Source organism: Lepidochelys kempii, chromosome 10, assembly GCF_965140265.1.
Source record: "Lepidochelys kempii isolate rLepKem1 chromosome 10, rLepKem1.hap2, whole genome shotgun sequence".
Taxonomy (NCBI): Eukaryota; Metazoa; Chordata; order Testudines; family Cheloniidae; genus Lepidochelys; species Lepidochelys kempii.
Genome location: NC_133265.1, coordinates 56197724 through 56211906, shown reverse-complemented (window position 1 = coordinate 56211906; position 14183 = coordinate 56197724). Strand labels below are relative to the sequence as shown.

Genomic DNA, 14183 nt, shown 5'->3' with positions numbered 1-14183 from the left:
TACTAAATGAATTTTCCTTAGTGCCAAAAGGATTTTCCAGTTTTGATTGCTGTGGAGTTCCTGTTTATTCCAGATGTTTCTAGTCCTCAATAAGAAACAAGAACACCAGGGCACTGAAGATAAGAGAACCTCTCACAAGATAAAAGTAAGTAAGAGCATTGATGACAACACAGGCACATGGACTATATAAATAATAGAATGCAATAACAAAAAATATTTCTTAAATAATTTCTATGGAAGGGACTATGGGAAAGCTGTTTTTGTTTTATCCATGGATTTTGAGAAGGGTGGGAGAAGGCCAACAAATGATTTCAATATGCACCCTCAAAGTGGGAGAAAGTTAGAAAGTTAATGAACTGCAGCTTATCATCTATATTGTTATTGCTTAAGGCTAGAGGTGGGGAGAGCTCTCCCAGAAAAAAACGCAGAGGAAAGAAAATGTAAGTGCAGTGGAGTTTTCTCTCTCAAAGGCTTTCGAGAAACACTGTTGCTGGAAGAAGAACTGGAGTACTTGTGGCACCTTAGAGACTAACAAATTTGTTTGAGCATAAGCTTTCGTGGGCTAAAACCCACTTCATTGGATGCATGCAGTGGAAAATACAGTAGGAAGATATATATATATACACAGAGAACATGAAACAATGAGTGTTATCATACACATTATAACGCGCGTGATCAGTTAAGGTGAGCTATTACCAGCAGGAGAGGGGGAAAAAAACCAAAAAGAACCTTTTGTAGTAATAACAAAGATAGGCCATTTCCAGCAGTTGACAAGATTGTGTGAGGAACAGTAGGGGGGAAAAATAAACCTGGGGAAATAGTTTTACTTTGTGTAATGACACATCCACTCCCAATCTTTATTCAAGCCAAAGTTAATGGTGTCCAGTTTGCAAAGTAATTCCAATTCAGCTGTCTCTCATTGGAGTCTGTTTTTGAAGCTTTTTTCTTGTAATATTGCCACTTTTAGGTCTGTAGTCGAGTGACCAGGGAGATTGAAGTGTTCTCCAACTGGTTTTTGAATGTTATAATTCTTGACGTCTGATTTGTGTCCATTTATTCTTTTACGTAGAGACCGTCTCATTTGGCCAATGTACATGGCAGAGGGGCATTGCTGGCACATGATGGCATCTATCACATTGGTAGATGTGCAGGTGAATGAGCCTCTGATAGTGTGGCTGATGTGATTAGGCCCTATGATGGTGTCCCCTGAATAGATATGTGGACACAGTTGGTAACGGGCTTTGTTGCAAGGATAGGTTCCTGGGTTAGTGTTTTTGGAAAATTACTGCCTGAAATATATTTGGTGCTGGATTAATGTGTTGTCCCTATTTGACCTGAGTGGCTAGTCAAAGTTTGGGGCTCTGGGGAAGTTCCAACTGGGAGTAGAAATTGGTGATGGAGTCTGGTAGTTTCTTTAATGCAATCTTGCTTATTTACAAGGAATATACAAAATCCTGATTCTGTGAATGCAGGAGGGACCAAAACCAAAAGGACCAGTTTCTTAGCTTACAACCCCAAGCCTCGTTTTCCAGCATCAGACCCGGAACCTTCCTCTAGGCTTCTCCAGGGTCACACCATGCTTGCTTACAGGATGCTGCTTGGCTTTGTTTCTCTTACCCCTGAATCTTTCTTTTCAGTTTCTTGTTGGCCCTCCCATACCCAGCTAGCCTTTTACGTGCGTGCACGCACACACACAAACACAAGTCAGAACAATACCCAGTGGAAGCCTCTGCCTACATGGTGCTAGTTTCTGAACAGACTCCATTTTGTCTTGTTTTAGGTGTGACCCCTTAACTGTCTCTTACAACTATCTTAAATGACTTGCATGTTCACACATCATTTTCAACGAGGCTTTAACTCAGCTTTAGCTCAGCTTATGAAGGCAGAGCACACATGTCAGTGACCACAACAAAGTAACACCAGTCCTGCTGCAGTGAAGGTCATGGGAGGTTTGCCTCTGACTTCACTGGGTGCAAGATCAGACCAAAAGGGAAAGAAGGATTAAAACAAAATCATGGGATGCAAAAAGAGTTTAAACAAACAAGGGGGAAGGATAGCTCAGCGGTTTGAGCATTGGCCTGCTAAACCTAGGGTTGTGAGTTCAATCCTTGAGGGGGCCACTTAGGGATTTGGGGCAAAAATTGGGTATTGGTCCTGCTTTGAGCAGGGGGTTGGACTAGATGATCTCCTGAGGTCCCTTCTAACCCTGATATTCTATGGTTATAACAAGGTTTAACCTACCTCATAACAAACATTCCATTTAAGGAATAAGGATGAAAATTCACTCCATCCCCATGGAGTCCAAGTATACAGGTGGTATCCAAATAGAGTGTGGCAGGTTTAGGAATTGAAATTCATCTTCATGCTGGGGCCAGTCTGAGTGGCTCTGACTCTCCCCTTGTGGCTAATACTTCATCCTATGGCTTAGAATAGTGCTTGAAGTGCCCTTGTTTGAGCTATTGAGGTCACTGGATATGAGTTAACCCAGATTTGCATGGATATCTCACTGTGGCCTTCCAAAAAGGAGTTTTTCTGCAGCATATATAGAGTTTCCAGCCACTCTGCCCATGGCCCCATTCCCTCACATTTCCTATGCATTACTTTACTGGTGTGGAGGGCCTTGCTATGGCCCTCAACATCAGTCTGAGCACTGACTTTTTTTAGTGTTTCTGTGTAGAGGGACGTTGTAACATTGTGCAACGTCCCTCTACACAGAAACAGCTAACCCTTTAGGGCTGTGACTGGTAAACCATCATCTGGATTTTTGGGCCCCTTCACAAAGCATATTGGTAGCTAATATTATTTTTCTTTAATGACAGGTTTTAGAGTAACAGCTGTGTTAGACTGTATCCGCAAAAAGAAAAGGAGTACTTGTGGCACCTTAGAGACTAACCAATTTATTTGAGCATAAGCTTTCGTGAGCTACAGCTCACTTCATCAGATGCATTCAGTGGAAAATACAGTGGGGAGATTTATATACACAGAGAATATGAAACAATGGGTGTTAACCACACACACTGTAAGGAGAGTGATCAGGTAAGGTGAGCTATTACCAGCAGGAAAGCGGGGGAAGAAAACGTTTTGTAGTGATAATCAAGGTGGGCCACTTCCAGCAGTTGACAGGAACGTCTGAGGAGGGCAGGGGAGGGAATAAACATGGGGAAATAGTTTTACTTTGTGTAATGACCCATCCATTCCCAGTCTTTATTCAAGCCTAAATTAATTGTATCCAGTTTATAAATTAATTCCAATTCAGCAGTCTCTCCTTGGAGTCTGTTTTTGAAGTTTTTTTCTTGTAATATTGCCCCATTTAGGTCTGTAATCGAGTGACCAAAGAGATTGAAGTGTTCTCCGACTGGTTTATGAATGTTATAATTCTTGGCGTCTGATTTCTGTCCATTTATTCTTTTACGTAGAGACTGTCCGGATTAGCCAATTTACATGGCAGAGGGGCATTGCTGGCACATGATGGCATCTATCACATTGGTAGATGTGTAGGTGAACGAGCCTCTGATAGTGTGGCTGATGTGATTAGGCCCTATGATGGTGTCCCCTGAATAGACATGTGGACACAGTTGGCAATGGGCTTTGTTGCAAGGATAGGTTCCTGGGTTAGTGGTTCTGTTGTGTGGTGTGTGGTTGCTGGCGAGTATTTGCTTCAGGTTGGGGGCCTGTCTGTAAACAAGGACTGGCCTGTCTCCCAAGATCTGTGAGAGTGATGGGTCGTCCTTCAGGATAGGTTGTAGATCCTTGATGGTGCGTTGGAGAGGTTTTAGTTGGGGGCTGAAGGTGATGGCTAGTGGCGTTCTGTTATTTTCTTTGTTGGGCCTGTCCTATAGTAAAAGAATAAGTGGACACAAATCAGAAGTCAAGAATTATAACATTCAAAAACCAGTAGGAGAACACCCTCCCCTCCCCGCCGCCGCTGTTCCTCAGACGTTCTTGTCAACTGCTGGAAATGGCCCACCTTGATTATCACTACAAAAGGTTCCCCCCCCACCCCCGCTCTCCTGCTGGTAATAGCTCACCTTACCTGATCACTCTCCTTACAGGGTGTGTGATAACACCCATTGTTTCATGTTCTCTGTGTATATAAATCTCCCCACTGTATTTTCCACTGAATGCATCCGATGAAGTGAGCTGTAGCTCACGAAAGCTTATGCTCAAATAAATTGGTTAGTCTCTAAGGTGCCACAAGTACTCCTTTTCCTGTTCTTATTATTTTTCTTGTTATCATTAAGCTGAGCTGTCACTTCCAAGTGAGGGAACAACTATTTCCTGGGTTAGAGTGAGCTAGTCTGCATAATCACATAACATATTGTGTGGATGAGCAAATATAGCAATACCTCTGCAGCACCACAAACAGAAATGAGAGTGAGTGATCCTGAGTAAAAAAGTGTGTGTGTTCATGTATGTACAAGCACCCTTTTGATCTGCTCTTGCATTTGTGTAGCCAAAGAGTGCTTTATAGAATTAAACCAGGAACTTCAATGGAGCCTAAGGGAGTGAAGTGTGCAAATACTATGTAATTGCAATGGGATTTGGGTCTCAACTCCTATAAACTCCAATGAAATTTCCAGCTTTAAATAGTGTCGGTGATAAGATGTCCCAATGATGAAGAACTGTCCTCACCGACCTGCCTAGTTCTAGTGAAATCAGGGTGCCGTTCTTATTTTGCTAGGAGTGACCAGGTGTCTCTTTGGTTACCTTCTCCCTGTCCCTTTCTCACTGTCTCCCTACTTGCTCTCTGTTTCTGCTGGCACAGCTTTGCCTGTGCTAGAACCAAACCCAGCATCTTCCTTTCTGCCAGCTGCTACATCCCCAAATTGGTCCAGCTACTGTGCTAAGCTATATACAATGTTAGACAAGACACTGCATAATCCACTGTATGGTGGTATCACAAATTCCGTGAAGATGTGACCTGCAGAGAGAGAGAGAGAGAGAGCTCCATTCAAACCTGGCAAAGGCACAGCTAGGAGTTGGTAGAGCAGGAGGGAGAGGCAATGCCTGTGGGGGACACACGCAGGGTCATGTCCTCCCCATCCCCCCAGATCTCTGACATGGTTTGCCAGCCCCACTTGGTTACATAGTGCGGCCAGGCTGCCTCCCAGCATGGCAGCTGCTGGAGCCAGCAAGCTGCACTCCAGGCAGAGAGGCAGGAGCAACAGCTGGGAGCTGCAGGGAGGGGTCGCTGCTTTCTGGGAGGGGAGACTGAGGATAAGAGGGGGACTGTCTGCGGGGAGGGGAGTCATGATTCAAACTGTTCCAGGGGCAACCGAACCTTTAAATTGTGCCCCTACCCACTATCAACAGATACGGGTCGTTTCTGGCAGGATCCAACCTCTGTAGCTGAGTGCCAATTGCACTGAAGGTAGGGGCTGAGGAACAAGTAGGGAGGGAATATTTGTAGCTAGAGAAGAAGATGGAGCATGCTAGGAAAGAGAGAGAGAATTTGGAAGGACATGGGGTGGGTGGCTGGAAAGCTAAAGATTAGGGAAAACAAGTAGTCACCTTTCCTGTGACCACACTCCCACAGCTGTCAAAAACACACTACACGATTTCCCCACCACTTCCCCACAGTGACAGATGTCCTAGTTTCACAATTCAAAAATCTTTTCATGCTAACTAATGAATTATACAAGTTAAATAAAAAAAAACAACACTTCAGCCATCACTGAAATGAGGCTACCTCTGGGCTGGAACGTGGCAATTGTTTAACAGTGTGCAACAACTGCATACAGCAGTTTCGAATGCTTGAGCCACTTATAACTGCAAGGAAAGGTAGAAGGTAGCTATCCATATTTAAAATTTGGCCAAGACATCAAAGCTGATATTCTTAATCACACACACACAAAAATGCCTTGGTTAGTCTCTAAGGTGCCTCAAGTACTCCTTTTCTTTTTGCGAATACAGACTAACACGGCTGTTACTCTGAAACTTGAGTTTTTTAATGACTACAAGTTGCCAGGACCTTGTTTTTATGTCTTGTATAAAGGACAGGTGCACTTTAATACCTCATGCTGTGGCATTGGTTCAATATTGAGTCAAAGGAAATAGACCTGGATATTAAATCATCATTTCTTGCAACAACAGGATTTTCTCCATGACAGCCTCCCATACCTACCCAGCCTAACACTACAAGGTCTGAGGGGGCTTAGAGATAAGGTTCTTTTCCTGCAGTTCTGACTGCAAAAATCTTTTTGTTTTGTTTGATTTATGAAAATTTAAAATCTTTTGGATATGGGGGATCTTTATATGTACTAACTAGCGTTTTTTGCATTATTTATAGGTTCAACTGCAAACAATAACAGTACCATTTATACTCAGGAAAAAAGTTGTTCAGTTAAATATAGCTTGAGTTATTTGTCTGCAGAAAGAGATAAAAAATACTGTAATAGAAGAAGTCCTGAGCAAATATTTGGAAAGAGAAAAGTACAAAGGAGTGGCAGACCAGTGCTAGAAAACAGTGCAGAGCTTTAGTATTGTCTAGCAATATGCCAAACAGTTTGGCAAAGATTCAAGTATTGTGGTTTGAATTTGGGTGGGAAAGGTATTTTAATGGAGCTGCTATTTCTACTTAGATAAAAAGTATTCTCAGTATTAACTAATTTATAAAGGGAGATAGTGGACCTAGTAAATAAGTATTTTTTTCCTTCTCAGAAATCTTAGCCTCATATAATAATGTACAAAGACATTTTACATCCATTGCCTGCATACATTGTGAGTTGACCATGATTGGGTAGCAAATATCAACTCCAGTGTTTTCAGGTAGTTAATGAAAAAAGAAAAGGAGTACTTGTGGCACCACAAGTACTCCTTTTCTTTTTGCGAATACAGACTAACACGGCTGTTCCTCTGAAACAGGTAATTAATGGTTCACTTTACTTTGTCAGACATAGATGTTTCCTCTGTGGTTAAAAGCATTCCAGTAAGTAGCAGAGTCTTGAAACAGTTTTGATGTATACTTTTGTATGTACAGTAAGTGTGAGACTGTGACAGCCAAAATATACCCGTGGTTTTCTGGGCTGCTTTCTGGATGCTGGCTCCATAAAAGGCAAACTTTTTCAGGGAAAAGGCTGGCCTGCTGTACCAGGGCACCCTCCATCTCTTGCTCTATGACAGGGAGTTGCAAGTATATTCAGGGGGATTAGAGCCCATGTAACTTAGCTCTCTGCCTCCCACATACCACACAATTCCCTGTGCTAGATTCATTCCTCTCCCTCTTACGAGGTTGTGCAACCTGCAAAAATTCCTACAATCCTGGACTATAGTAATTCTTTTGCAAAGATCCTGGTGGGAAAAGGAAAGGGTCCTTATAGTTTCAAAGTGACAGAACGACTTTCCAATCTCTGCTTACGCAGTCTAATTGTATCAGAACCCTCCCACCCCCCAGAGAGCTGCTAGGAGGGATCCCTCTGTCACTGATTTTTATGGGGTAGGATGGTGACATATTTTTGGGGATAAATGGAGCTTTCAGCCCACAGAGGCTGAATCACGTTGCAACTTTTTAAAACTTCTTGCCACATATTCCAATTGGCTGTGGGGGAATGATGTGGAGGGCAGTAGTGATTCACAACTGCCACCAGGAGAGTATTCCCTTGGAACAGGGAGCAGCATCAGAGATTAATTTGGACTGCACAGGGCACCATTGTTTTTTAGCTTGAAAAATGTTACCGTATCAGTTAATCAATAAGGAAACAAAGGTAACTCTGAGCTCCATTGCAAGTAATATTTAATGAATACTGTTACAAACTGGGCTGATGGAGCAATCCCAGGATCAGTGGGGGTTCAGGGTTGTTTACTGTGGGGATGATTGTCGTAACCCTTACTCGTCTGAACTGGGAGCAAGGTTCTCCCCACACCCTTATACCTCTGCTTATATTGTGATTCTAGCTGGCCACAGGGGAGGGGGAGCAACAGCTGATTGCCTCTGTGAGCAAATAAGCGGGCAGGGTGGTGAAGAAGGGCAGGGAGTAGGAGAAGTCTTGGGTCTATCCCTCCCTCCCCTGCTCACAGGCCAAAGTAGCTGGCTTGTAACGAAGGAAGGGGAACAAACTGTTTACATGAAAAGGAGAGAAGTAGTTTATTACTCATCCACCAGAAATTTGGGGCTGCAGAAGAGGAATTGGTAGCCTCTGAATCACAATTCATTCAGTGCTCTTCTCCTGGGGCAGTGCAGCATGCTCAGGGTAGATTGTAAAGTTACAATCCAGCCTATTGCTTTTAGCTGTCAGCCCCAATGCCTGTTTCCATTTTTCAGATATTTTCCACAAACAGACATGCCTGTTGTTTATCTTTTATTATTGTACTGAGCACCATGCAGCAGGGAAGAGCCCCTCCTTTTAAACAACAGGAGAAATTTTTACGTGCAATTTTAAAGAGACTGCACGGACTACTCTGCATTCAAATCTAGGCAAATTAAATTCTGATTATATGGACAAAAATGTTTTCTTTGTTTTTACAAGATTAAACTTTAAAAGGGTTCTTGTAAATGAATGGCACTAGAAATTTTGGAACAGTACTGTTCAGTGTGGTCACTGCTGTCAACCATTAAAATGTATTCACATTATGTAACAAAATAAAATAAAAACATACATGTTATCATTGCAAACTGTCTCTAGGAAGGTCTGATAATGATTTGACAAGACCACCCAGACCTGAAAGTGTATTCCGTCTAACCTTATTTCTAACCCCTCTCCAGTGCTGGCTTATGCCTTTAGACCAGCATGCCAGTGATGAGTTGATTATTGTAAAATCTACTTTAGAAGATTTTCTTAAGCATGCCCACATGACCTGAGATTTCAAAGAACTGATGTAGTGTTACACTGGATGCCTTTGTTTCCATCCTCTGTAGCTGCTGAACTTGCATGACCCTAACTAAATAACTGTCACGACATATTTCATATGTATGAATAGAAAATACATACTTTTCAGTCTGATTCCAACTTGGCATAAAACAATTTTACTTTACTGTAGTTTAATGGTTCAGTAGGTTAATGGTTCAGAGGCTTTTCACTGGAGCTTAACTGGCTCTCAGAATTCCCTTCCATCCTCTGAGCCCAAAACCAAAGGACCAATCATACAGCTGTGAGGAGGGCTCTGGTTTTATTTTCAAATATGAACATGTGTGTGTGCACGTGTGCACATGCATCTGTGTGGGTACTTCCGCTTTCCAAGTAATGTAAGTGCATAAAAGGATAGACTTGCATTATAGACTGTTCTATCTTCTGTTACAATTTTATCCTTAGGATCATAAGGACAAATATGCTTCTCCTCAGTATACTGTTACACTGGGAACAAATATATTTGTCCTGCGTGCCTTAAGTTCTCTCACATCGCCTTACCACATCCTATTCCTTGGTTGTTTACCCCACTTCAAAATAAACCCTGCCCCAATTATCTAGTCCTTGCCTAATCCCTCTTTATGGCTCCCTAAACTGTATGTCCAGCCTCAGTCCCCCTGCCTGCCCGCCTCTCAGGAATAGCTAGCCTGCTCTTCCACAGGCGATTTGTCTACACTGAAAAGTAAGCCCAAGGTTAATGGGACTCAAGTCAGCTGACTGTGTTAGGGAACCCTGAGTTTGAGCATCTACATAGTATTTCTACCTTATATTAAGTCTTTTCTAACCCATGCTTGAAGCTAGGGCTCTGGCGTCCACACTGCAGTGCACAGACCCTAGTCAAAGTAGCCATATCCGGAAGTCCTTAGTGCCCTTCCATCCCCGCCCCTGAAATGTGGTCATTCTATCCCTAGGACCATGGTGCACTGTCGAAAAACTTTACTGCCCACCCTACATGTTACCAGGAAGCAGCTCACTTTGCAAAAGGCTTGATTGGTTAGCTCTCCATTGCAAACCCAGGAGGCTCTCTGATAGTGCGCTTGCTGATGGATGATCAGAAGAGAATGGGTTAATGCTGACCTGAGCGGTTGCCATTCACGAAGGTGGTGTGTCTTCCATTTTCAGAAGAGTGGATTGCAGAGGGGTATAAGGAAGTTGTTGGGATACAGAGGATATAAGAAAGTTGTCTCATGGAATTGTGGGATATTTGCTGCTGACTTCTGGGACCTGACTCAAGTGGGGCTGCATCTACAGTGCAAAGCAATAGGTCCTGGCTTAACTCAAGCTCAGACCCTCCAGCCCTGCAGACAGGTCCTGGGACCCTGGATCCAAGCCCCGGGGTAGTACAATTGCAGTGTAGATGCAGTGGGGGTTAGGCTTGAGCCCAGGCTCAAGGATAGGCTTACATTACAGTATAGACATATCTACAGGGAAGCTCTGAGCTCTGTCCCTGGTCCTTGCTTCAGGTTCATGTCATTCTGCACCCGTGCTTCCTGTGCTGAGAGAAGGGACAGTACTCCACAGTAAGGGGTGCTACTGAGCTACCTTTATGGCCTCCTGATCTTTGGGCTACTAAATGCTGGGACAGTCCTGTCGTGTAACTGACAGCAAGCAGCTTCAGGAGATGCACAATGAAGTTTTAGCAGGGCCCCAGATCTGGCCCATTGTCCATATAGTAATTGTGAAAAAAATAAAAAAGTCAGATTTAGCTATTTTGTCAGTTGCATATCTGCAAAATGTTCCCCATGTGTTTGGTAGATACAGCATGTGGAAAGATGAGCTATTGTAGTTCTCTTGCTAAATGCTTCTTTATACAGAGTTACCTTACTGCAGGGTTACAAGCTGGCAGAGTAATGCCTAACACGGATCAATAAAGAATTGCAACATGAATCCCTGCAGGGCACATTGGGGCAAGTTTGTTATAGGAACTGTCTTCCTATGTTTATATGAACAAAAGCTGGGGTTGGCAGTTTCACTGATCAGCAGCTTCAGAAGGAGTGTGTAAACTTACTGTCATTCTGCTTTGCCTTTATGCAGTACAGTACCTCTTTGGAGTCTTCTTGCTCTGTTTCTACCTACCACAGTGAGAAATCCCTTTATGGCATGTCAATTCCCCACTAAAGAGTTTATATAGGGGCTCACTGCTCTCAAGCACTTCAACTATATAGAAATGTTTCCATGGTAGAATAGGGTAGCAACATGTAAAAAGTTAATGCCATTTTCATTGTACATTATAGTATGGATAAGGATAAGTGAAGAATGTGGTTATTTAGATAGAAGCAGGCAGTGATCCTGCCTTGATAAACATTTGTTTAAACTAACATTCATTGGGAATTTCCCATGATTATTTTTTCATTATTAGCAGCAGATAACAATAGATTTAAAATAAAGTTGCACCCAGCCAATATTTGGAAGCAGAACAGAGTTCCAAACGCAGCGCTGGTGTGAGCAGTGCAACTCCACTGACTTTGACGTACATTCGGGCTGAATTTTATCCATAATGTGAGCACAAAATCTTTTACAAATAAAAAATTTAAAAAAAATTTATCGGGGAAAATGAGGTCTGTTACTGTTGCAGTTTCAGAGCTCCTCAGTGTTACCTGCAAATTCAATAAAAGATGAATTAGTGCTTCCTGCATCATGTTCAAAGAATGTATTTTTCAGAGCTTGTATTCCAGAGGTCTGCATAGACACAATTTAACAGGTTGGTTTAAAAATACTAGTGTTGCATTAGTATTGTCAGTTGTAGTCACGGGAGTCATGTGTAAGCCAGTTATCAACATTATTTATTTTTTGTTTACTATTTTCCCTCTCCTGGGTCCATCAGAAACTCTTGTTTTCTGCTAGCATTCCACTGAGTTCATTCACTTCAGATGACAGAGGCTCAGTGTCTCCTCAGCTTCTGTTTCTATTGTCCTCCCCTCAGCAAATAACATGTCATTTGACTGTTTCCTACCCAATGCTGACAAAGTATTGTATCTATGGGAGCTCAAGTGATTAGTGTACAAATTCATCTGTGATTAGTGTACAAATTCACTGTCATGTGAGCTTGACAGAAATGGTGACTCATGCCTTCTGTATACAGCAATAACAGATCCCATTTTGATCTCACTGACATTGGCCTTACACTGGTGCAGTAGGAGAGAGATGGCAGAGCAGACTGTGTGTGGGAGTCATCCTGTCTTCACATCTGTATTCCCACATTTTAAAAACTTGTTAACTTATAATTAAGGTTGCTCAAGTGCATTTACCATCAATGGTAAATCCAAGAAATCCAAGAAATTTCTTAGAAATTAGAAATCCAAGAAATCCAAGAAATCACCTATTAAGATCACATTAGCATCCAGACTCAATTCACAAGTGATCAGATGAGCATCCACCACATAAGAGAACCTTCCTTAGCAGAGCAAATTCTGCTTCTCTGGCAATTTTCATGGAAGCCTTTCATTCTGGCCTCGATCCCTATTTTTATAAAGGCTGGGACATGTGAGCAAGGACTGTGGGCTCTATGGAATAGGCAGAACAGCCTGAAACTGTATTATCTTTCCAGGCAAGTTCCATAGCGCTAGAAGGGGAATAATGGGTCTCAGCCTGTCTACTACTCCCACCCAATCTCTCCCCCACTAGCACAGGTCCTGGACTTCACAGATTTCAGAGTAACAGCCGTGTTAGTCTGTATTCGCAAAAAGAAAAGGAGTACTTGTGGCACCTTAGAGACTAACCAATTTATTTGAGCATAAGCTTTCGTGAGCTACAGCTCACTTCATCGGATGCACACTGTGGAAAGTACAGAAGATCTTTTTATACACACAAACCATGAAAAAATGGGTGTTTACCACTACAAAAGGTTTTCTCTCCCCCCACCCCACTCTCCTGCTGGCAATAGCTAGGGGCTGCTGGACCTGGCAGAGCCCAGCTCACACATAGAAGACACTGCTGCGGGAGTGGGGCAGGGAGCTAGAGGGTTCCTGGCAGCTGCAGGGCCCAGCACACCCTGAGGAAGGAGACGGTGGCACACAGGAAACTCCATGCAAGCCTGGGACCGAGCATCAGGCTGTTTCTCCCTCTGGATACCTGGGCTCGGGGAACAGGGGGGAGGGTGTCTGGGCTGGGGGCGGGCACAGCTGGGCTCTGGTGGAGAGAGGAGGCAGGTGTCTGGGATCTGGGGGGGGAGGGAGTGCGGGTATCTGGGCAAGGGGGCCCCAGCGGCTAGTTTCTAGTGGGGAGGAGGCAGAGAAACAGGAACTGGATTGTAATAGGGTGATTGTGACAGGTTTGGTCACAGAGACCCCCTTGGGACTGTCACCTGAAGTTACCTCTGAGCCCGTTTTCCCGGCCAGCTTGGGATTCCAGAACCCTGCCTTGTTGACCCAGACATGCTAGCCTGGTGCAACACAGACCCAGGTCTGGTCCACACCCCCAAAGCTGCAGACTTTGACCAAAAACTGCTCAGCAGGTCACCTATGTCCAACACTCAGACACCCAGTTCCCAATGAGATCCAAACACCAAATAAATCTGTTTACTCTGTATGAAGCTTATACAGGGTAAACTCACAAATTGTTTGCCCTCTATATCAGTGGTTCTCAAAGCTGGTCCGCCGCTTGTTCAGGGAAAGCCCCTGGTGTGCCGGGCCAGTTTGTTTACCTGCCGCGTCCGCAGGTTCCGCCGATCGCGGCTCCCACTGGCCGCAGTTCATTGCTCCAGGCCAATGGGGGCTGCGGGAAGGGTGGCCAGCATGTCCCTTGTCCCGCGCCACTTCCCGCAGCCCCCATTGGCCTGGAGCGGCGAACCGCAGCTAGTGGGAGCCACGATGGGCCGAACCTGCGGATGCGGCAGGTAAACAAACCGGTCCGGCCCACCAGGGGCTTTCCCTGAACAAGCAGCAGACCGGCTTTGAGAACCGCTGCTCTATATCACTGATAGAGAGATATGCATAGCTGTTTGCTCCCCCCCCCAAGAAACTGTTTACAGGTAAAATCTCACCCTCAGAGAGGTTCCAATAAGCTTCTTTCACGGACTAGACTCCTTCCTAGCTAAGCCCAATCCTTTCCCCTGGTACAGTCCTTGTTAGTTCCAGCAGACATCTTAGTGGAAATTAGGGGTGTTCTCATGACTGGCAGCCACCTTTGTTCTTTTCCACCCCCTTTTATAGTTTTGGCACAAGGCGGGAATCTTTTGTCTCTCTGGGTCCTCACCCTTCCTTTTAAATGGAAAAGCACCAGGTTTAAGATGAATTCCAGTATCAGGTGATATGTTCACATGTCCTGTGAGACCCCAGCCTCCATCCTTACAGAGCTGGCCCACACGTACCTAGGAAGGTTTGCAAGTAAACAGAGCCATTT

General features: G+C 44.0%; 1 protein-coding gene across 7 annotated transcripts in view; it reads left to right on the top strand.

Moving 5' to 3' along the window:
• The window catches only part of TJP1 (tight junction protein 1), a 308695-nt gene that overhangs the window by 88548 nt on the left and 205964 nt on the right, over positions 1-14183 (top strand). The window contains exon 2 of one of the 7 annotated variants that reach the window (XM_073303697.1): positions 22-145. The exons of the other annotated variants lie outside the window; for them this stretch is intronic. Within the exon in view, the coding sequence (XP_073159798.1) occupies positions 74-145 (72 nt within the window). The 5' untranslated portion in view covers positions 22-73. The remainder of the gene's footprint in view (positions 1-21; positions 146-14183) is intronic. 7 annotated transcript variants of the gene reach the window in all.